This window comes from Botrytis fragariae (assembly GCF_013461495.1).
Source record: "Botrytis fragariae strain BVB16 chromosome Unknown tig00000054, whole genome shotgun sequence".
Lineage (NCBI taxonomy): Eukaryota > Fungi > Ascomycota > Leotiomycetes > Helotiales > Sclerotiniaceae > Botrytis > Botrytis fragariae.
This window is the reverse complement of record NW_023500993.1, coordinates 315,916-340,502: the sequence shown is the minus strand read 5'-3', so window position 1 is coordinate 340,502 and position 24,587 is coordinate 315,916. Positions and strand designations below refer to the sequence as shown.

The window sequence follows — 24,587 nt, the reverse complement described above, 5'->3', positions numbered from 1 at the left end:
CTTTATACTGAGATCATCTCAAGACAATATATGGATCTACCCAGGCTCGCTTCTATCTATATCATATGCAAAGAGTTACCAGAGCGAAGCGAAAACAGCCTCCACGGCAGTGGCCCAGCGGAGCGTCATTCCCTCTCATTCTCATTCTCATTCTCTCATTCTACATCACTCTCTCAAAAATCCACAAATATCTAACACTCCACTACAAAACGCCTCCACAGAATCCCTCCATAGCAAATCCCATACCATGGGGGCAAGCCCCCAAACCCCCATCCTCGCTGCGCTCGATTGTCATTTACAATTTAAAATCCAGAATCTAAAATTTATAATCCAGAGCCTATGATTTATAAGCCTGTACGAATACATCTCCATGTCTAGGTACCATCTCCGTATGTATATACCAATGTATGTAGGGTCCTTCATAAGGTGGACTAAAGCGAGACAAGACAAGACAAGACCCCTATTCTGCTTTTCCACTTCTCCCCTGTAACACTATACCACACTAGTAACACCTAGGTACCTACCCGAAGCCACCACCAAGCCACCTCATATCATTCCATCAAATCATTCGATAACAATCCAATACGACAGTCACAAGAAAAACAAAGTCTGTCGATCAATACCACCCTTACACATATAGAAAGTTGGTTGCCATCGCTCGGTAATGATTCTATTTCTATCGTTTAAGAGAGGGGAGAGGGGCTAGATTTACCACAAAGTCACACGTGTTTCCCTGACTAGTCATTTTATCCGAACCCCTCTCTTTAACACCGATTTTCTTCTCTTCCAATCATTCAACTATCCATCTGCCTTATTTCATGGCTTCTATTGATCTTCTATTCTACTCCGTAAGGGACTGATCATACCGTTACTTCCATGTTGTAATATTGCATATAATTTACCCCTCCATCACTCCATCACTCCACAATTGTCCCTATCTCAACCCCTCAAATCACTCAATTTATCAACATAGTACGCAGGTACTACAGGAGCATTTTCAGCCTCCCATTCTTCTTTCTTAGATACCCCCGTTAAAACAGCTAATGTACCACCAAGTTTTCCTTCGATACCAAACTTAATGTCTGTATTTAACCGATCTCCAACCATGCATGTCTTCTTACGATCGAATTGAAATTTCCCTTCAATAGAATCCATCATTGCTTGATTTGGTTTACCTAAAGCTGTTGGTTCTTTCCCTATCATATTGATTAATGGAATTGAAATGGATCCAGCGCCAGGGAAGAATGTATGGTTTGATGGTAAAGTACTATCAGTATTTGTAGCCAAGAATACTGCACCTCGACGAAGATAATGGTAAGCATGACATAACTTGAGATAATTGATGTGAAAATCTAAGCCAGCCAAAACTACACCAACATCATCATCGAGTAATGAACCATCTGCGATGCCTTTATAATCTTCTGGTGTAATATCGCGACGATAAGCTGGATCTGTTCCTCCAATGAATTCCACTCCTTCTGTTTTCAATTCTGTTTCGATACCACTTTCACCTAAAACAAATACTTTATTCTTGGGTGCTGGAAGTTTGAGAATTCGAGAGATATAAATTGCGGAAGAGTAGGCTGAACCAAAGATTTCATCAACATTGCTTGGTATACCGAGAGCTGTGAGCTTCTTTTGATATTCGGTTCTCGATTTCGTGGAATTGTTTGTTACGAAGACAACCTTTTTGCCTAGAGTAATACATGATTAGCTCTTGTTCCGTGAGAAACACACAGTGTGTATTCCGAGGGGCGCGATTAGATGGAATTTTGGGGAGCGCACCTTTTGATCTCAACAATTCCAAAGTCTCGACCGTCCCTGGAAAGATATGATCTCCAGACCAAAGAACACCTTTTGCACATTAGCATATCCTTCTTTCCAGAAACTGGTTATCGTATATACCATCACAATCAAATAAGAAGACCTGAAGAGCGTAAAAAGTCAGCTTAATCCACCCTACCAATTCAAGCTTCAAAGCTTTTGTAGGACTGACTCAACGCACATCAAATTGATCAATAAATACACTTATGGCAGATTGATCGCCTGTCAGGTATTTTGGTGAAGCCATAACTCCAATAGGTAAAAAGGGTATCGTGTACAAGACAAACTCAAGACGGCCAACTCAATGTCGGATTCAATAATAATTTCCTGACTCGAAAAGTACAAAGTACAGAAACAATCGGGAGCTTGAGCGGAGGTATCGATCGGACCTGATCCGAAGAGTCAATTGACCCCACCAAGAACACGTGACGTCCTCTAAGCTATCAATTGGTGATACCTGATAGGTCAGGTATGACGAAACGCCAAGATAGCGGTAGTGGAAATTGATGCTGGATAGCTTCGTAAGGCGAACGGATCATAGCGGGAATATACAAGGAATGATGATAAGAAAGTATCCGAAGAAGTGGTACAATGGGAGAGAGAGAGAGGATACTTCGCATAGTTCAATCGGAATTCATGGTAACCTTATGGCAATAAACTTTCCATATACCTTGATTTCCTGCATTGATTCAGGGAAAGAGAAATATACATTGAAGATCTTCCCCTTTTTACGCGGGACAGCCGGATGGCTATGTTTTGTGTTCCTCTGTACTCTGTATGACTGACCAGTGAGCCCAAGAACTGCAGCACAAGAACTGCAGCACAAGAACTGCAGCACAAGTTCACCCCACCAAGGAAAGAATTTGGATAATGGATAATGGAGGGGTAGACCCGCGTGAGAGAATTCTTCGACGATTAACAATGAAGTCGAGAAGCACTACCGCTTGACCGAAGATATGAACTTACCCGAGACAGAGTCAGCCAAGAGATTACGAAGCGGAACTCCTTCCCCAGAAATAATCTGTTTCAATCTCGCGGACTCAAGAGTCAAGATCCCTAATGTATGGATTGGAGTGAAGGAATGGACAGACTTACGAGTGTGGACCTGAGACGAGATGTACAGCGCCCTGAACAAACGAATATCTGTGAAACAATGACACCTGCTAGTAGTATCTAATACCTTCAGCCAAGTTCTTACCCCCACACATACGGTGTCCGCACTTCTATCTATATTCATCCAAGGCAAAAGAAGGCATCCAAAACATACGGGAGGAGACACAGTTTAGTAACATGAGAATTCCCTAAATCAGACTCAACCGCCTTGAAGATTGTGACACATATATATCCCTTTAACCTGCAAGTCTATCTGAATGTAGAAAGGTACCTTCTCAATATGGATCCTGTGCCGTGAAGCTGCGCTTGTCAGATGAAGGAGTGGGTAGATATAATAGATCAGGATTCCCCTTGACAGATATTGTTTTTGGACCCCAAATCTTTCTAATCGCCTACCTACTTCACTTCAGACACAGATAATGATCAACTTTTGATCTCAATCCATTGAGCATTGAGCAATCAATACCCAGGCACTTCCTCTCCTACTGTTTTCATTTCCATCTTCACTCCCGCTTACCAATCAATTCGCCTTATATAAGCAAACTTTCTTATCTATCGTATCCATCGAATCGAAAACATCGTCATCATCTTTGATTTTAGGCTTCACTTGAAATAATCTTCCAACTTTTTTATATCAATTATATCCTCCGATATATATATTTATTATATTTATCATACTTATCATATTTATCATATCTATCTATATATTTATATATATTCATGCAAATATAAACCCCAATTGCTCAATCTTCCATACCAAGCAGTAACACGCATATAAAAAAAAGGTACGATGATGACAATAAAATCCGTTCTCAGATAATTTATATATTTTGATAACAAAACCTTTGTTTCTATATATAAGTTACCTATATCATCACCTTCCTTCCATTATCGTCATCATCTAATCAATCCACCGCTTTCAGATAGAAGAAGAAGGAAGAAAAAAATCCACTTATCGCAACCAACCCATCAAAACCCAAACCCCCACCATCAAAAACTCACTCTCTACTCCGTTCGCATCAATCACCCACAATTTTCGAACCTTTCAATTTCCAATTCCATAATTCTGATTCTTTTCAATCAAAGTCTCCGCGAAACCTTCTCAATTCATACCAATATCCACCACCAATTCACCAATCCTCCGACCCTTACCCTCACCCTCACCCACCCACACACATAATCTAAAACATCGCAAAAATGGTTGGCTCACAACCCAATCTCTTCGCATTCCCAACCGTCGACATCCTGGCCACCACTCTCCGTCAATACATCGTCCAAGCCCAAACCGCCGGACTCACCCGCCACGACGCCTTCAAAATCGCCGTATCAGGGGGATCCCTCCCCAAAACCCTCGCCGCCGCTCTCCTCGCCCCATCCAGCGGTCCCGACGACATCATCCACTTCTCCAAATGGGAAATCTTTTTCGCAGACGAGAGAGCCGTGCCCCTCACCCACGAAGACTCCAATTATGCGCTCCTCAAAAGCGAACTCCTCGACAAAATCCCCGCCGAAATGGGCAAACCCACCGTGCATCCAATCGATACGGCGCATCTCGACGATGTCCAGGAATTGGCAGACCAGTATGAGCAACTCCTCGTGCGCAGTTTCGCATCGCGCGATTCGGTCAAATTGCCCATTTTCGATTTGTTGCTCTTGGGTTGTGGGCCCGATGGTCATACGTGTAGTTTGTTTCCTGGACATGCTCTTTTGAGGGAAACAGATGCCTGGGTTGCGCCGATTGAAGATAGTCCGAAGCCACCACCAAAGAGAATTACACTTACCTTGCCGGTGGTGACACATGGAGTTAAGATAGCTTTTGTAGCGACCGGAGGTGGAAAGAAGGAAATTATGAAGGAGATTTTTGAAAAGGGAAATGGATTACCTTGTGCATTGGTTAATGAGGGAGCTAGAGAGAGGTGTAGTTGGTTTGTGGATAATGCGGCGGTGGAAGGAGTTAGCTTCCCCAGGAAAGGAAGTCTTTAAAAAAAATCCTGAATTGAAGGTGGAAATCTTTAAGTTCTGGATACATTTCAAATATCAAATAAAATTTACAGTAAATGAACGTGTGAATGATGGATGAATGGATGGCTGGCTTGCTTGTATCTTTGGATTTGGAGTTCAAGAAGAACCTTGAGAAGATTTGGATAGATGGATGGATGGATGGTGTCTTAAAATGAAGGACAAGGATTTCTTGCTTGCTTGCTGTTTTCCCTCTCTCGTCTCGTGTCTAGATACATAGATCCTGAATATTCATTGAATTTCTAAACTGTGTGTCCTTGTGTCCTTGCCCGTGCTTACATTCTTACATTCTTGCTACATTGCTACACTGCGTCCCTGCGTCATTGAGTCCTTCAGTTTGAGAGTTTGAGATTCTGAATGGGAGAGTTAGAGAGTGTGAGAAGGATTTCGGGGTTTGGATGGAGGTGGGAAGTGGGAAGTGGGGAGTGGGGAGTGGTTTTGCTTATGGGGTTTGTGAGGGGTGTGAGGGTGTGAAGTGTGAGGTGAGGAGGTGGGATGAGATGAAGGGAGAGGGGAGAGAATAGAGAGAGGGGGGAAGAGGACGCGAGATGGAAGAGGGGAGAGAGTAAGGGGAGATGGGAGGAGAGAGGCGGGAGGGGAGGAGAAGGGTGAGAGGATTAAAGGAGTAGGAGGAGGGGAGGAGGCGGCGGGTAAGAGGGTACAGTAAAATTACGTTTCATTTCTTGAGAGCGTACCGATCATGCATACGGAGTAGAAAGTACAGGATATGGTGTATACGAGGTATAGAGTATAGAGGACGGGGTACAGAGGAGAGAGGACGGAATGGAAAATGGAAAATGGAGAAAGATAGGTGTCATCTCATCACATCTCATCACATCCCTCTTCTAGACTTGATTTTTCTGTCTTGTAGATTTGTTTCTGATTTCATCGGGTCGTTTCATTTTTTTATTTGAATTTTTTCTTGAGTTTCTGGGGGGTTTGACTTCTTGAATCTGACTTCTTTGCTGTTGATTCCCGGAATTTCCGATTCTTGACGTCTTTAGTTTCTCTGCTCTTGACTTGTGGACCTCTTTCCTATCAATCCCGGAGTCCAAAGCATAAAGCTTTAAGATTTCCGATATTAATTTAATAACTTATTAAGATCTAGAGTTCTTGGCGTTGGTGTCGGTGTCGATGTCGGTTCTAGTGCTAGAGCTAGCGCTGATTCTTCTAGCGTTTTCGCAGTCTACATAATACGTATTGCTCTATTAGTTGGAGTCTTTAGGGAAAATTTTCTTGTTGTGGAGGGCTGGAAGGAGGTTGGGGGATACTGAGTTTCGGGATTGGGGGTTGATTTGGGGGTTTTGGGGTGCTGATTCCTGAGTGCTTGGGTGGGTGGGTTATTGATCATGTCTGGATTTGCTTCCCGTCTCGATTCTTGCTATTTCTGCTTAGATGGATAGAGTCTTTATGACGATGGCTGGTTACATGGTTTTATGGTCGTAAAGTCTCGGCCGGGAGGGGTGAGGGAGCGAGGGGAAGTTGATAAGTTATCTTTTTGTCATTTGTGAAGGGAAGGGAGGTACAGGGGATTTGATGTTATTGATGGTTTGCATATTTGCGGGTGAAATAGGGTTTACATTCAACTGAATTTTAATTTTCAAGGGGCATAGAAGAAATCTGTAGTCTTGTGTTGTGCAGTTTGGGGAGGAAATAAGGTCTTGGAGCCTCAAGGTGAGCGACTGGCGATTGGGCATTGGGAGTTACACTCGAGATTGAAGTTGAAGTCCACTTCCTCGCATTTATTTGCAGGTACAGTTTTATATCTTGATTATATGTGAGGAATGTGGAGAGAATTGCCTTGAGCTAGATTTCATAATATAGAAGGATTGGGGTTTGTATCCCTGTGATTGTGGATGGAATATATTGACGTTCTGGTAACGGGATATTGCGATTTTCCAGAGGAGAATGGGCCAGGTCGAGTTGTAGAGCTGCGTTCTACAATTTATGCCCAGGAAGGTAAGATTTCTCGGCGGAAGCTCTAAGTGGGTGTCGTGCTATTACGGATATGCTATTTGGGGTTGTGCCTGAAAATAGGTTCCATGAGGGGTGAAATTTTGCGTTTTGAGTTGAAAGGGGTAGTATTGGGTGATGAGATATGCGTGGTAGAATAGCCACGTCCACGTTGTGAATGAGGCAAGATGGAAAGTAGCTGGTCTGAGTAGCCTCAGTCGAAGCAAGCCTTGCGCGAATTTAGTCAAAGTAGTATTCTTTTACATACATCATTTCGCGTTTCCTTTTTGATGCTCTGTGGATTCGTTGCAGCCCTAGGGCTCGGAGAGTTGAGATGAAGATTAGTCTCTGCCACAAATTGTACCTCTACATGCATTCAACCATTTGGAGGTGTACTAATGAGGCCCAAAGCATATTCCGACCATCCGAAGCTTCTTATAATTGAACTCAGCCCAGAGTTTATGATGAATTTTGTGCCTCGAGGTATCTGGAAATTTTGATCAGATTGCAGATCCGGATATTGAAGCTCTTCAAGGTGCGCTGCAGTCCAGTCTCTTTGGTATCTTGAGACAGAACGTCGAACCCCGTATTCTTGGCACTACTTTCCACTTTGCCGAAGTTAGAATTGGAATTTCACTAAAACGTTTTCCCGCTCTTCATATACCTGCTCGACTCAAATTTATTGCCGCTACCTCAATCCTGGTGTGTGCTTGCACGAGTCTTTGGAGGTGTAAACATAAAGAGAGCTCCCCTAGAGGATTCCTTCAACATAAGAGAATCTAAGACTCACGAATGATATGATACTATCAAACATCCAGAATCACATGTGGTCATCAACCAAGTAAGATGTAACGGAGCAAAAAGCACGCCTCTCACAAAAACCCACCGCAAAAGACCTGCACGATGATTCTCACAGGCTCTAAAACACTGTCTAATGTGTCAGAACATTTATCAACTGAGCGGGTTGTATACTGATTAGATTTTCTGTTTGTTCTCTAACCGGTTACTCGTTAGATCTTGGACTGAAGATCTTCGTCTTCCGATCAGAAGCCTATCCTGGAGGTCATTTGTTGCAGCGGAATGGTGTGGGGATTGTTTTGAGTAGTAGATAAATTGTTAATTCAAAAGATTGAAACTATGCAATCCTGAGCTATGTGGAAGTCGGATTAGTTTGATGAATCGAATCAGTTGTTCCGGTGGTCAACTAGAAAGAGAGAGGCAGCACTTGTGAACTCCTCTCCCCCCAATGCTTCTCCTTGCCTATGCCCTACCCATTCTACAGCTTCCTGAACTAATTTTTAAACCTTCCAATTTTCTTACTATGACGGCGCCTTCAACTTCACATTTAAAGGGTATCATTTGCCTGCTTTTAAGAGAACGAGAGAAAGAGTGCCTCAACAAAGAAGAGAATGATCGGAGGAGTGAAGGTGAGGGAGCATATTCGTATATAAGGAGGCACGGAAAAGGTAATGTTGGGGAGAATGAGTCTGGTGAATAATATCGATCAAGGAAAAAAAGCATGGGAAGTGTAGGTAAAAAAATGACAGAACAAGGAAAAAGAGAGGGAAATAGTGCGACAAAGAGAAGGGGCCGATATCGTTGATTATGCTTGTATTTTCTAAGTCATCACTTGTCAGAATAAGTCTGCTGTATTGTGCTCAAATCTCCCAATAGTATGCGCCCTTGATCACATTTGCCGTACTCTCTTTATGTACATATTTTCCCTGTCCAACTCAAAAGATCGGAGAAAGATCTTGCACAATATCATCGTCAACATAATCCATATACCACTCCTGAGATCCAGTTTTCCCGCACATTATATGCCTTACTCTGTCCCAACGTCCATGTTCCTTCCACGACTTCCTGATACCGAAGTGGCATCCAGCTACATCGGCCTAGCAAGAAAATCCTGATATCTCTGTTCATCCTCCCCATGAATGAACATCTCCAAACAACTTTTCAAAGAGGCCTTATTCGACGTATACTGCCAAATCCTCTCCCGATAATCCCACAGCCAAAACACCACAAACTCTCTCGCTCTCACCAAGTTCTTCCTTCCAGCCCTGGGATACTTCTCAAACAAATCCCAATCCCTCGGCTCCGGCCAAATACGAAACTCGACATTGCCATCGAAGTGGCTCTTGAAGTACACGTTGAGCGCAACTCCAATCTCCTGTGACTGCGAGGTCCACATCTGGCGACAAACCCAGTCGCTGGGAGAAAAAGTCGTGTAGAGATGTGTCTTGCCGTCGGGTAGCATGGGTAGAAGTTTGTTGCGGCGGTAGTTCTCGGCTTCGCGGAGACGGTTTGTCTCAGCGAGGGCAACAGTCTTCTTGTTGGTCTCGATTGCTTTGTCCCATGCTTCTACGCTGATCTTTTGCTTGGTGGCTTTCGCTGTCACGATATCGGAGCGGGTGAGGCTAGGAGGATGTGTAGTAGGTTGTTGAGATTTATTTGAAGCATCGTGAGAATTGGAGTTTGTGTTGATTTCTGCAGACGTATTGAAATTCTCGTTGGAATTGGAAACTATACTGTGTGAGCATGCTCGCTTTGTTGGACCTTGCTGTATGCTTGATTTTGTGTCTTTGATTTCAGAAGTGGTAAGATGGCTATGAGAGGGAGATACTTCAGGATCTTCCACGTCTGGAGATGCTTTTCTCTTGTGTGAGGACATCTTCGATGAGGAGGGAACGATGTATTTAAAGGGTTGTGTTTGGTTACGAAGTGTCGAGAATCAATGTAGAAGTGTTGAAAAAAAGTTCTCAATTGCATTTAGGATGTTTTGCGATCTGTGGCTCATCTTAGTGAACTTTACTGATTCGTAAGGTGGCTCTCAAGAACTTTTCTGATTCACTATATTTTCTCAAAACAGCTAAGATTTTGTTCGAAATACTGTTAACACTCTTACACTGAATATTGTTCATCTGAATGGATGCGCTATTACATGTTGTGGGCCGCAAGTTCCCGTCCTTCGTCTGCCACTTTGATGCATAGCCTTTCCTAGGTATTATTCTTTCGTCTTTGCCTCATAAGCCGTCCTAATTTCGTGATAATGGAACTATTCTTCAATGAAAGTGCTGAACAGACACATAAAACCATATGGTCACGCCTAGACTTATCGCATGTAGCCCTACCCGCAGTCCGGATCGCCCGTTGTAGCGTCTCCCATATGTCCTTTAAGACTTAATCTACAGCTTTCGAGGAGAGGGTCGCTACTATTTCCCTCTATAACCTATTGGTGCTGTCGAGTATTATATCTCGGACCAATGGTAGGTCTTCTTTGATGCAATGTGCAAACCAGAAATTTGGCGCCACGGTTACGCATCGTACTATTACAAGAAGAGATTTATGATATGACCTACAGTGCATATCTTCACGCAGCTCCGTATTAGCTCCAGGGATATCAGAGAGAACAAGATCGGTCATATGCCCTGCCTTATGAGTTGCTTGACCGGGGATATCAACAAACTTGAGTTCCCTATTATTGGACCACTGCGAGTATTCGATTAAGTTTACAGATAGCTACAAACAATCCCTGCGCTCCGTCCATGCCAGTCACTGTACTCTCAGATTGACTCTGATCCGTATATATGCCATGACTTGTGAGAGTTGAGATCAAATCTCTCGTAGGACGTCTATGTTCCATCAAAATACTAGGGCTAGGCACTGATAGCCGTTGCACGTCTGAGCATTTGTATGAGATACTCAGATTTTCTATACGTATACTAAGTCTACATCTTCCTCGAACGCTAATTGTAGCACAGCTGCATCCGGTGCCCAGCTCTTCTGCGTGTTAATCCAGACGATGTATAGAGACCCTCCATCGCTATATCATTTCTATACGCTTGGGCTCGATTGCTCGCGGCTATTAGGTCAAGGCCTATGTTGGTCCTTAGTAGCCTATTGCGGAGAACTCGGTCCTCTCGTTTATTGTTCGTTGAGCTATTTGACGATTCTTCAAAATTGCTAAAACGCTCTCTCTTATTATGGCCCTTCGCATAACTATTATCTTCACATCAGAATACTACATTATCTCTTGTCTTTCTCTAAAATAAAACACATATTTATTATTTACTAAGATATCTTCTGCTATTCGGGGACGCTTTATATAGATGCGTTTATATATTCGTCAAAATGTTAATTAGATTTATTTGTAAAAATTTGTTTCACAAACTATTTTGACGTCTGTATTTATTTTCATCATGTTGAATTGTGATTTGAGATATTTCTTTATTCAATCTAAAGAATGTAAATTAAATATATATTTTATATCATTTAATACAACGCGAATGGATAATTATATACGAAAAGCTATTCCTCGAATAGATAATCGAATATTAATATCTTACTATTTAATATATAAAAGATATTATAAAATCATATTATAATATATTATCCTCGATACTTATATTAGTATATTTAATACTTTTGTAGCTTAACTATGTCCTATCAAAGTATTCAAATCTTTTACTACACTACTAATATATATCGAATAGATAATCAGGAAGAAATAATCATACCTCTGATAGATAACATATTCTACATTTGTTTAATAAATAACATAATAATTATATCTTATCTACATTATAGAGTGAGTCGCTTTATATATACTTTGTATTTAAATTTGAAGTGAATACATACATTTATAATTGCTTCTTTACGCGGATAGAATAAATAAAATAGAGTATGATAACGAGTTAATGTTGGTTAGGCCAAGTGTCACTCTCATGTTTCCGTGTGTTTCATAGTTACAGTGTAGTAGAAAATAATGAGGATGTTAGACCGTCCTTCTTACATGGCCTCACCTCACTAGCCATGATGACTCTAATACATCATATGGCGACGAGCTACCCTCAGATTCAAAGTCTCTTCTCAACTGATGAATACATTTGCAACACCACATCACAAATTAATCCTGATGATGGACTGATATTTGCATTCTCTACAATTCTCCCAAAATTGACAAATCTACATATGGATACAGCTGTCGATGCACTGAGAGTACATTTTCAAGAAAATCTTATTCATTACCCCCTTCATAGTCCATCTATCATAGTTGGAAACCTTGGATTGGATGTAATTGGGCTAACTATGATCACCGAGCCAAACTTTGAATGGGTCATGATCATTGAACATAAGTGTTCTGGCAAGCCTAATTTGATAAACATGATACACAAGTCATTGTTCAAATTATCGGATACGTACAATGATATGACAACTTCAACATATTGTATAGAAGATCGCTCAAAATTTGCAAGTCTTCTCTTCGACCACGGTGAGACTGACAGAGAGTACCAATGGTGGAAAATGGTAACTACTTATGAATCTAGTGTTTGGTCTGTTGAGGATGAAGAGATGTTCCATGCAATTTGCATGAGCTAGGTCTTGGTGGGATGGATTGAGGTTTACCTCTTTCTATGATTTAATATGATCACTTTTATTGATGTACAATTCTTTTTTTGTGAAATGATTTTCATGGGTTCTCCGTATCATGAAGACTCTATGCTCTAGATCAGGAGGTGATGTCTTTGGAAAGCTTGCACCCGCTCATTGTAAGTTCTATAAGGTGCTGAGAAATCATATTTTTGTCTTTCCCTCAGTTTCATAATTGTCAATTGTGGCTGAGAGGACAGATCTGAAGGCTATCGTCAAGTTCCCAAGTCTTGTCGTGAGTGCGTTCGACCTTGAATCTCCAGGTAGATACATGGCTTGGATATGGATGTGAGGCTGTAGCATGCATTTTACTTGACTATTGACATCCTATCGTAGGTTCCAGACTCGGTATTGTGTATTCGGTTGGTCAATACATCATCTAATAAGCAATACATCATTCTCATATTAACAACACCTCACAGGTCCATTCCTTTATTTCTGTGAGTCCCGCATGCATGTGTCATCTCCCTCAGTTCCCTTGCAACAGCCATCTAGTTCTCAACCATCGGTGGCAAATCTTGCTATTGTATATGCGATCTTCTGTCCGTCAAAATTTCCTTTAGTCTCAAGTCAACTTTGTTCATTATTGCCACTTCAAATTCATTATGATTCTGCTCATGTTCATCATCTGCTTTGCTTACAATTTGACTTTTTTATTTGTGGCAGTTCGAAATAGAAAAGGCTACGAAAGAGAAAAGGGGTGGAAAGAGCGAACGGAAGGAGATAGGAGGAGAAGAGAATGAATTATCGGTATCCGGCTCAAGGTTTTTTCAGTCAGTCGCAAACGATTAGGGTTCAGGGAAAGGGAACTAGCTTGGCTTTCAATTTAGTTTCACTAATCGGTTAGGAAAAACATCTTATTATAGCTCCGTCATCTTATCGTCTCTTTTTTTGGTATCCAATCATCGTTGCTCACATTTCCCATACTAAATACATTTCCCCACTTACCCTTTCCCAACCGTAACCTAGACCATCATTCTTTGCATGCTGTGATATCTCAACAAAGCTCATATCTGGTGGTCCCTGGCCTGTACATTGATTAATCCCTCGATTACGACATTACTGAAAATATTAACTTCGATCACTTCGAAATGATTCCCTGTGAAAGTGCTGAATGCTATAGCTGATAATCAGAAGAGCATTAGAGTTGTTCATGTTCAATATGGGGTTGAGTAGCTGAGCTTGACTCTGTATTGGATTGATTGACTTATTCGTAGATAGTAAGAATACTTGAGAGATAGTGAACATTCCGTCAGATAATAAGCATGAGAGTTTGACCCCAAATTTATGGGACCTTAAACTTATGTCACGACTCAAAGAAGTTGTGAACCAAAATATGTCAATATAAAGGAACAAAGCTGCGTATAGAATTTGTCCTGTCACATTACAACATAGTCAAACCTTACGCCTCTGCTCCTTAGGCCATGGAACTCCTACTAAGTCCTAGAAAAAGATTCATATTTCTGTCTTCACTCTGACTACATTAAACGATAATATATAATCAAAGAGATTCATAATTATTGATGTCATACATCAAAAATAATTAAATGAAGATTAATATTCATTATCTATTAGACGAACAATTATTTGTATTAGATTATCTATTCGACTAATAGAATATATAAATATATTTGAATCTTTATTTATATAATTAAGCTTATAAAATTTATAATTTACTATATTAATTTCAACTATTACTTTTCATTATTAAAATTAATAAATAGGATATATATAAGAAATATAAAAAATATTAAGAAAATTAATATCTATTCGAGGAACAATTATTTATATTAGATTATCTATTCGACTAATAGAGTATATAAATATATAAATATATTTAAAATTTTATTTATAGAATTAAGCTTATAAAATTTATAGTTTATTATATTCATTTAAATAATAATCAATAGAATATATCTAAGAAATATCAAAAAAATTAATATCTATTCGGGGAACGGTTATTTAAATTAGATTATCTATTCGACTAATAGAGTATATAAATATATAAATATATAAATATACTTAGATCTTTATTTATATAATTAAGCTTATAAAATTTAAAATTTATTATATTAATTATTGAAATAAACAAATAGAATATTTATAAAGAATATTAAAAATATAAAGAAAATTAATATCTATTAAAGAAAGGATTATTTATATTACATTATTTATTCGACTAATTGTTAGAATAGATACTAGTAATGAATCAACTAAGTGTAATATAATATAAAGACTTTTCATTAATTCTCCTAAACTATGAAAATTCTATAATTTATAATTATATACAGACTAGTATTAGCCCAAAGTAAATCCATAAGGACTATTTATATGCCCTTATCAGCCCTTATATAGATTGACCGTAATACTAATAGAGTATATAAATATATAAATATATTTATTTATATAATTAATCTTATAAAATTTTAAATTTATTATATTAATTTTAACTATTACTTTTGATTATTAAAATTAATATCTATTAGAGGAACAATTATTCGTAGCGAAATATATGTTCGTCTAATAGAGTATATAAATATATAAATATATAAATATTTAGAATCTTTATTTATGAAGAAATTTGAATCTTGATTTATATAATTAAGCTAAGAAAATTTATAATTTACTATATTAATTATAATTATTAAAATCAAGAAATAGAATATATATAAAAAGATTGAAAATATTAAAAAAATCAATATCTATTAGAGGAACGATTATTTGTATTAGATTATCTATTCGACTAATAGAATATATAAATATACTTATATCTTCATTTATATAATTAAGCTTATAAAATTTATAATTTACTATATTAATTTTAACTATTACTTTTCATTATTAAAATTAATAAATAGGATATATATAAGAAATATAAAAAATATTAAGAAAATTAATATCTATTCGGGGAACGATTATTTATATTAAATTATCTATTCGACTAATAGAGTATATAAAATATTCAGATCTTTATTTACACAATTAAGCTCATAAAATTTTGAATTTATTATATTAATATTAATTATTAATTTTAATTATTTTAATAAATAGAATATATATAAGAATATTAAGAAAATCAATATCTATTAGGGGAACGATTATTTGTATTAGATTATCTATTCGACTAATAGAGTATATAAATATATAAATATATAAATATATTTGAATCTTTATTTTTATACTTAAACTTTTACAATTTTTAGCTTACTATATTAATTTTTATTATATCAATTATCAAAATCAATAAATAGAATATATAAAAGAAATATTAAGAATATTAAGAAAATTAATATCTATTCGGGGAACAATTATTTACAGCGAAACATTCATTCGACTAATAGAGCATCTAAATATATAAATATTTTGAATCTTTATTTATATAATTAAGCTTATAAAATTTATAATTTACTATATCAATTATTAAAATCAGCAAATAGAATGAATATTAAAAATGTTAATATCTATTAGAAAAATGATTATTTATACTAAATTATCTATTCGATATATAAAACATTTAAGAATATATAAATATACTTAAATCTTTATTTATAGTATACTAAGACTAGCACACCTGTATACATAGATATATATATAGCCTCTCCATAGTATAAATAAGAACTTCATTCTTCTTTTATACTATTCTCATACTAATTTATATAATTAAACTGATTTTTATATAAGTATATATATAGTAATAAGCTATTAGGAATCAATCTCTAATATTATGTCTTTTAGATAGATTATATATATAGTATAATAATAAAGCTTATAATTTCTATTGTATTTAATTATATAATAAAGTATTAGAGATCTTATTTTGTGAATATTATTTCAGGAGTTTCTAATTGAAATTGTTTTTGTTGGTTCGAGAAGGATACGAAAGACGTAGCACCTACGTATTATAGGTTCTATATATCTAATTGTATTCTATCTAAATAGCTAGCTATGTAGGAAAGTAGTAGGCCTTATATAGATACTACTGAAAGAGCTAGTCTCTTTCGCATTCGCTTAATCTCTTTGATATAGTAATCATTATATCGAAGTTATTCCTTTGAAGTGAATACCCTTGTTCATACAGTTTTAATTGGAATTAAGTCAATAACCAATTAAAAAGTGGGATAATTAAAAGCCGAGAATATATTTGCTTAATAATTGAATATTCTGAATTTATTAATAATAGATTATTGATAGTAAGGGTATTGGATAATAAAAGAGTTTTCTATTATTACAAATCATATAGTTGACTATATATTATAAATATAATAATCTCTTAATTAATCTTTTTGAAACAAAAAGATTAAAAGAGGAGAGATTTATTATATAAGTATATATATAATAGTAAGCTATTAAGAACTAATTCCTAATACTATATCTTTTGAATAGATTATATATATAGTATAATAGTAAAGCTTATAACTTCTATTATACTCAATTACATGATACTTATAAAATTTATAATTTACTATATCGATTTTAATTATTAAAAGCAATAAATAGAATATATATAAAAATATTAAGAAAATCAATATCTATTAGAGGAACGATTATTTGTATTAAATTATCTATTCGACTAATGAAGTATATAAATATATTTGAATCTTTATTTATATAATTGAGCTTATAAAATTTATAATTTGTTATATTAATTTTAGTTATTACTTTTGATTATTAAAATTAATAAATGAAATATATATAAGAAATATTAAGAAAGTTGACATCTGTTAGGGGAATGATTATTTGTATCAAATTATCTATTCGACTAATAGAATATATAATCTATTATATTAATTTTAGTTATTAAAAATTAATTCTTGAAAATATTAAAAATGTGAAGAAAATCAATATCTATTAGACGAACAATTATTCGTATCAGATTATCTATTCGACTAATAGAGTATATAAATATATAAATATTTTAAATCTTTATTTATAAATTAATTTGAATCTTTATTTATATGATCAAACTTATAAAAAATTTAATTTATTATATTAATCATTAAAATCGATAAATAGAATATGTATAAGAAATATTAAGAAAATTGATATCTATTAGGGAAACGGTTATTTATAGCGAAATGTCTATTCGACTAACAGAGTATATAAATATATTATAAATATTTGAAATCTTTATCTATAAAATATTTGAATTTTTATTTATATAATTAAACTTAAAAAATTTATAATTCATTATATCGATTTTAATTGTTAAAATTAATAGATAGATTATATAAAAGAAATGTTAAGAAAATTAATATCTATTAGAGGAATAGTTATTTGTATTAGATTATCTATTCGACTAATAGGTATATAAATATATAAATATTTTGAATCTCTATTTATATAATTAAGCTTATAAAATTTGTAATTTATTATATCAATTTTAATTATTAAAATTAAAATGAATAAATATAATATTTATAGGAAACATTAAGAAAATTAATATCTATTAAAGGAATGATTATTTATAGCGAAATATCCATTCGACTAATAGAGTATATAAATATATAAATATATTTAAATTTTTATTCATAGAATTAAGCTTTTAGAATTTATAGTTTATTATATCAATCTTAATTATTAAGATTAAAATGAATAAATAGAATAAATATTAAAAGTATTAAGAAAATTCACATCTATTCGGGGAACAATTATTTACAGCGAAATATCCATTCGACGAATAGAGTATATAAGTATATAAATCTTTTGAATCTTTATTTATATAATGAAATTAATAAAATTTATAATTTACTATATCAAATTTAATTATTAAAATTAATATAATTAATAAATAGAATATATATAAGAACATAAAGAAAATTAATATCTATTCGGGGAATAAATATTTATATTAGATTATCTATTCGACTAATAGAGTATATATATATGTTATATATAAAATATATTCAAAACCTTATTTCTTTATTTCTTTATTTAACTTTTAAATTTTATCAAATTGAATAGGAAATTACTTTAAACCTTTTAGATTAAATAATAAAAGTAGAGATTTTATAAAAGGAGAATGAATTTCCTAATAATATTATTTAAACTCATTTAGAGTTTTGAATTCATCTATTAAAAATTAGAGTATCATTATCAGAAATAGACAGCAAGTTATATATAAAGAGTGATATATATTGAATATATAGTTAAAGTCTATTATCACGGAAATCACCGTCTTGTATAATTATAAGGATTATATTTATCTTATATATTTAAATCGATTATTAAAATTGCTTAATTAGATTAATAAAGCTTATTAATATTAATAATAAAAGAATGTTTTGAAATCATATTAATAGGTACTTTAGAGAAGTACTATGCTCAATTATATAGTATTATAAGCCTCAATAATTCAATTATAATATATTAAAAGATACTAGATACTCAAAGAAGCTTTAGATATATATATAATGTTAGTTACAGAATAACCTAAAATTATAGAATATAATTTTTAGTATAATAGATTCTAGAGAAAAAAAAACACAATAAACAAAAGAATCTTGTCAAAATTAATAATAACCTAAAAGATTAGCTTGAAAACAAAAAAATAAACTATAATAATAGGAATCATAAAATAAGTATTATATAATCAAAAACTAATCGATTTATTAATTTACTTACTAATTAATTTATTAATTAACTTTAATATAAAGGTTTATATAGAGAATAGATTTTATTATAATATAAAGCTATATAATATAAAGCTTTATACTCTAAAACAATTATTAGTTTTATTATTATAATTATAAGAATTATAACTAATTATAATCTTATTGAATTCCTATTCAAAATCTAATTTAAATTATTTCGAAAGATCTCTAATTACTTCTATATAACTCTAGAAGCAGTTTCTGTAATATAAAGCTAATATTAAATTAAATAGAATAAAGATAATTGTTATAAAATTTGTTTCTATTAATAGCAAATTTAAAATCAATTTATTTTATATAAAGTTAATACTAAATTAACTATAGAATATATTTATCAATTAAGGATTATATTAGTTATATATTAAAGATTTTATTAATTAATTAAGTTTACAATTATAAATCACTCTTATATAAATAATAGCTTAAAAAATAGCTCGATATATATTATCTATTAGAGAAAGATATATTTATATGAGATTATCTATTCGAGTAATAGATATATTAATATATATTATTATTATTATATTAAAGTTTATTATATTATAAATATTATTTATACTACTTAATGTACAAATTATGAAATAAATAGAATAGATATAATATACTAGATTAAGTAAAGTTTTGATTATTATTGGTTTGAGAAGAATACGAAAGACATAGTACTCATATAATTGTAGGTTCTAAATGTCTATATTATATTCTATTTAAAGAACTAGCTATATATAAGAAATAGTAGATCTTATATAATATTATGAGAACTGTTTTTAGAGTTATATAAAAGTAGTTAAAGATTTCTTGAAATAATTTAGATTAGATTTTAAATAGGAATTTAATAAGATTATAATTAATTATAATAATGAAATTAATAATTATTTTTGAGCATAAAGCTTTATATTATAATGAAATCCTATTCCTTATATAGATCTTTGTTTTTTATAGAACTCAAGGTTCTATTCTATTTAGAGTTCTCCTGGATTCTAGGCTCTAAAGCTTCTAGTTTCTTGAATCCTAAACTCTAAAGGCTCTATTATATAACGCTTGCTACGTGATACATTATTACCTGCTGTAATATATAGACCTACTGAAAAAACTAGTCTCTTTTGTTTTCGCTTATGGCTTGTAATATAGTAGCTAATAAATTGAAGCTATTTACTATATAATCAATGTTTATACAATTATAGTAATTCTATCTCCTATATTTTATTTTATTAATTATTTGTTTATAAGCAAAATAAATTATTATAATTAGCTTACTATGATTTATATAGATAATTAGTAGAAATAAATAATAAGTTATATATAAAGAGTATTATATTAGTTATAGTTATTATCTATATAGAAAGAAGATTAATACATAAAAGATTTTACATGCTTAGTATACGGATCATGACACATGTTTTCTAATAATAATATTATTAGAAATAGATAGTAAGTTATATATAAAGAGTAATATATTAAGTATATAGTTGAAGTCTATATATTCTAAAAGCCTGAATAAAGGAGTTTTATAGTAGTATTGTCAGAAATAGACAGCAAGTTACGCATAGAGAGTGATATATTGAATATATTTATTGAGTCTCTATATTCGGGAAGTCTAAAGAAGGAGTTTTATAGTGGTGTGCACGTGCTACACACGTGCTATACATGTGATTTCCAACAAGTATATATATAATTTCTAATAAATATATATAATCTAAGGTTTTTAGAATCTATTATATATTAGTGAAATAATCAATTATATTATATTATCTATTTATCGAGATTATATATATCTATAATTAAGATAATAAAAACTCATATCGTTAAGTAATTTAGATAAAAATATTAATAGTAATGAATAAATTATATAAAATTAATATCTATTAGGGAAATAGTTATTTATAATAAAATATCTATTATTATAGTTAATCTGTATAAGGACTAATGAGGGCATATGAGTAATCCTTGTAGATCTACTTTAAGTTAATGCCAGCCCGCATATAATTATAAATTATAGAATTTTCATAATTTAAAAGAATTAATGAAAAGTCTTTATACTATATTATACTTAGTTGATTTATTATTAGTATCTATTCTAACATCTATTCGACTAATAGAGTATATAAATATATAAATATATTTGAATCTTTATTTATATAATTAAGCTCATAAAATTCATAATTTACTATATCAATTGTAATTATTAAAATCAATAAATAGAATATATATTAAAAGATTGAGTGGAAGAGGCCTTTGTATTGACTATATTACTATGCGTATAGACATCTTGGTCCCCTCTTACTCTTCTCGAAAGGGATTAATATATCTGTCTATAGTTTGTCTAATCTAGTCTGTTTAGGTAATTATATTACTAATTATAGTATGTGATTAGTACCAGTAACTTCTATTCCTTTTAATAATATATATAAAAAATGTAAAAAATATTTAGAAAATTAATATCTATTCGGGGAACGGTTATTTATATTAGATTATCTATTCGACTAATAGAGTATATAGAACATTTAAAAATAAATAAATATACTTGAATCTTTATTTATATTATTAACCTTATAAAATTTATAGTTTACTATATTAATTTGAATTATTAAAAGTAATAAATAGAAAATATATAAGAAATATCAAAAAAGTTAATATCTATTCAGGGAAGGGTTATTTATATTAGATTATCTATTCGACTAATAGGTATATGAATATATAAATATATTTAGATCTTTATTTATACAATTAAGCTCATAAAATTCATAATTTACTATATCAATTATAATTATTAAAATCAATAAATAGAATATATATAAAAAATATAAAAAATATTAAGAAAATAAATATCTATTAGAGGAATGATTATTTATATTAGATTATCTATTCGACTAATAGAGTAACGTAATGTATGGGGAACTCGGATATATGGGGAACTCGGATATATGGGGAACTCGGATACTTTTAGCTTATTATTAATTTGAAATTGTAATAAATTTTATTATATATATTCAATCACTTTTTATATTTGTTTAAATTGAAGAGAAGCTTCAAAAGGCTATAATTTCATTTCAATTAAAAGAATTTAAATCAATTAAAAAAACTGCAGAGCATTTTGAAGTCCTTAAGTCTATTCCAGCTAATAAGTTAACTAAAAAGAAAATATATTCCCAAATTTATAAAATAACTCAAATTCTTTTAAACATAAAAGAAAATACTTTTATATAATAGATTTCATAACTTATTATTATTGGATTTCTTATTATATCTATATTAATGAAGAAAATAACTAATAAAATTTGTTTTCGATGTATTTGGGTTATATTATTTCGAAATCCTATTTTAACAGAAATTCTATTTATAAACTATAAATAAATCTATAAATTCCAAAAATAATATTTAGAATTTAAAATATATTATTTATATTAATTAAAATCTAATTAGGCTAGAAAAATAATTTTAGAGAATATTCAGGTTTGGTTTAATATATTTTATATATATTTTATTAAGCGAAAATATAAATTAGATAATATATATAATATAAATGAAATCGAATTTAGAGTTGAAAGTATTTAAAGTATTTATATAATAATTGATTTTATTCAGAAATCGAATTAGAAAGTTATAATTGATAAACAAAAATAAATAACTATATTTGAATATATTAATATAATTAGAAATACTTTATTATCTATAATTATTTTTAAAGTTTAGAATATAAATTCTATATAAATTCTAAAAAATATATTTCAAAACTAATAATTCTCTATTAATACAAATAAATGGATTTCAAATAGTTATAAATTAAAATAATTAAAAAAGGTTTTCAAATCAGAATTTAAAAAAATGTTAGGTAATTAATTTCGACTTTTAATTATGAATAGTTATTCAAGCTATATTACAAATAGCTTTATTGTTTTTTATATAAATAATAATATTGATTTATTCACATATTATTTTTTTATTATTTTTATTTATTTTAGCCACTTGATATTACAGTGTATAAACTAATAAAACAATATTATACTTTAAAAATTGATTAATATTCTTGAATTAATATAAAGCAAATCCAAAAAGTTAAATAAATAAAACTCTTTCAAAATATTAGAAAAAAAGCATTAAATTCTTTTAATATTAAAACTAACTAAAAAGGAATTAGTTTAATATCTTTTATTCTATGAAAAGTACTCAATTCATTATTATTTAATTTCTTTTAGTAATTTTCTATTTTACAAATAAGAATTTTCAATTAAGATCTAGATTTGTTTATATTTAGAAATTCTTTTTTAGATGGAATAGAATTAAGGCAAGTAAATCAGATTTTTAATATAGTTTTAGTAAGTAGTAATTCTTTTATATTATTAATTTTGTTAGAAATAGACAGCAAGTTACACATAGAGAGTAATATGTTGAATATATATATAAAGTCTATATATTCGGGAAGTCCAAAGAAGGAGTTTTATAGTAATATGCACATACTACACACGTGCTACACATATGATTTCCAACAAATTTATTGATATACTAAAAGAATAATTAGACTTATAGAATCTCAAAATACTAAGATAGTTTTATTTTGGAAATAGTTTTTTAATACTCAGAAGGTAATTGAGATTTAAAAAAAAAAAACTAAAAACAAAAGAATCAAATTATAAGATTAATTTGTTTTTAATAATAAAAAAATATTAAAAATAATATATAAGATAAAGAAAAAACCGAAGAAGAAAAAGTTATAAGGATAATTATATAAATATTCAATTAAAGAATTAAAAAAAAGATTAAAAAAAAAAGCTAAAAAATAATTTAAATAATTCGAAATTGGAATTGGAGGATTGTATGGTTTGTAGAACAAGATTGTATATAGAATAATTGAAAAAGTGTTTGAGTTCTTTATATATCCGAGTTTTTTATATGTTATGTTGTATGAATATATAAATATATTTAAATTTTTATTTATAGAATTAAGCTTATAGAATTTATAGTTTATTATATAAATCTTAATTATTAAGATTAAAATGAATAAATAGAATAAATATCAAAAGTATTAAGAGAATTAATATCTATTCGGGGAAGGGCTATTTATATTAGATTATCCATTCGACTAATAGAGTATATAAATATATTATTAAAAGGAATAGAAGTTACCGGTGCTAAGCATGTGTAGTGATGAGTAATACGATTACCTAAACGGGCTAGATTAGATAAACTATAGACAGGCATATTGGTTTTCTCAAAATAATATTATAAAGAAATCAAGATGTCTATACGCGAAGTAAAATAGTTAATACAAAGGCCTCTTCTACTTAATCTTTTAATATATATTAATATATTTAAATCTTTATTTATATAATTAATCCTATAAAACTTATAATTTATTATATTAATTTGGATTATTAAAATTAATAAATAGAATATATATAAGAAATATTAAGAAAATCAATATATATTAGAGGAACGATTATTTATATTAGGTTATCTATTCGACTAATAGAATAACAGGATTTATCACTAAATGAATTACTTTATCTTATATATAAAATTCGTCTATATATAACCATATACTTTCTTTATTTATCAATATAATTCACTTTTTTATTCTAAATATTATAATTATCTTTA

The 24,587-nt window shown here is 31.2% G+C and overlaps 3 protein-coding genes across 3 annotated transcripts; 1 reads left to right on the top strand and 2 right to left on the bottom strand.

Annotated features, from left to right (window-relative positions):
* Positions 1-939: 939 nt before the first annotated feature.
* Bfra_004871 (putative 4-nitrophenylphosphatase protein) lies at positions 940-2,071 on the bottom strand (the record flags this gene model as incomplete). The annotated part of the gene is made up of 4 exons (XM_037335262.1): positions 940-1,694; positions 1,786-1,854; positions 1,906-1,927; positions 2,006-2,071. 4 exons carry the CDS (start codon positions 2,069-2,071, stop codon positions 940-942), a joined length of 912 nt encoding a protein of 303 aa, XP_037192357.1.
* Positions 2,072-4,134: 2,063 nt separating this feature from the next.
* Positions 4,135-4,920, top strand: Bfra_004870 (putative 6-phosphogluconolactonase protein; the record flags this gene model as incomplete). The annotated part of the gene is made up of 1 exon (XM_037335261.1): positions 4,135-4,920. One exon carries the CDS (start codon positions 4,135-4,137, stop codon positions 4,918-4,920), a length of 786 nt encoding a protein of 261 aa, XP_037192356.1.
* Positions 4,921-8,794: 3,874 nt separating this feature from the next.
* Bfra_004869 (uncharacterized protein) lies at positions 8,795-9,583 on the bottom strand (the record flags this gene model as incomplete). The annotated part of the gene is made up of 1 exon (XM_037335260.1): positions 8,795-9,583. One exon carries the CDS (start codon positions 9,581-9,583, stop codon positions 8,795-8,797), a length of 789 nt encoding a protein of 262 aa, XP_037192355.1.
* Positions 9,584-24,587: the final 15,004 nt, after the last annotated feature.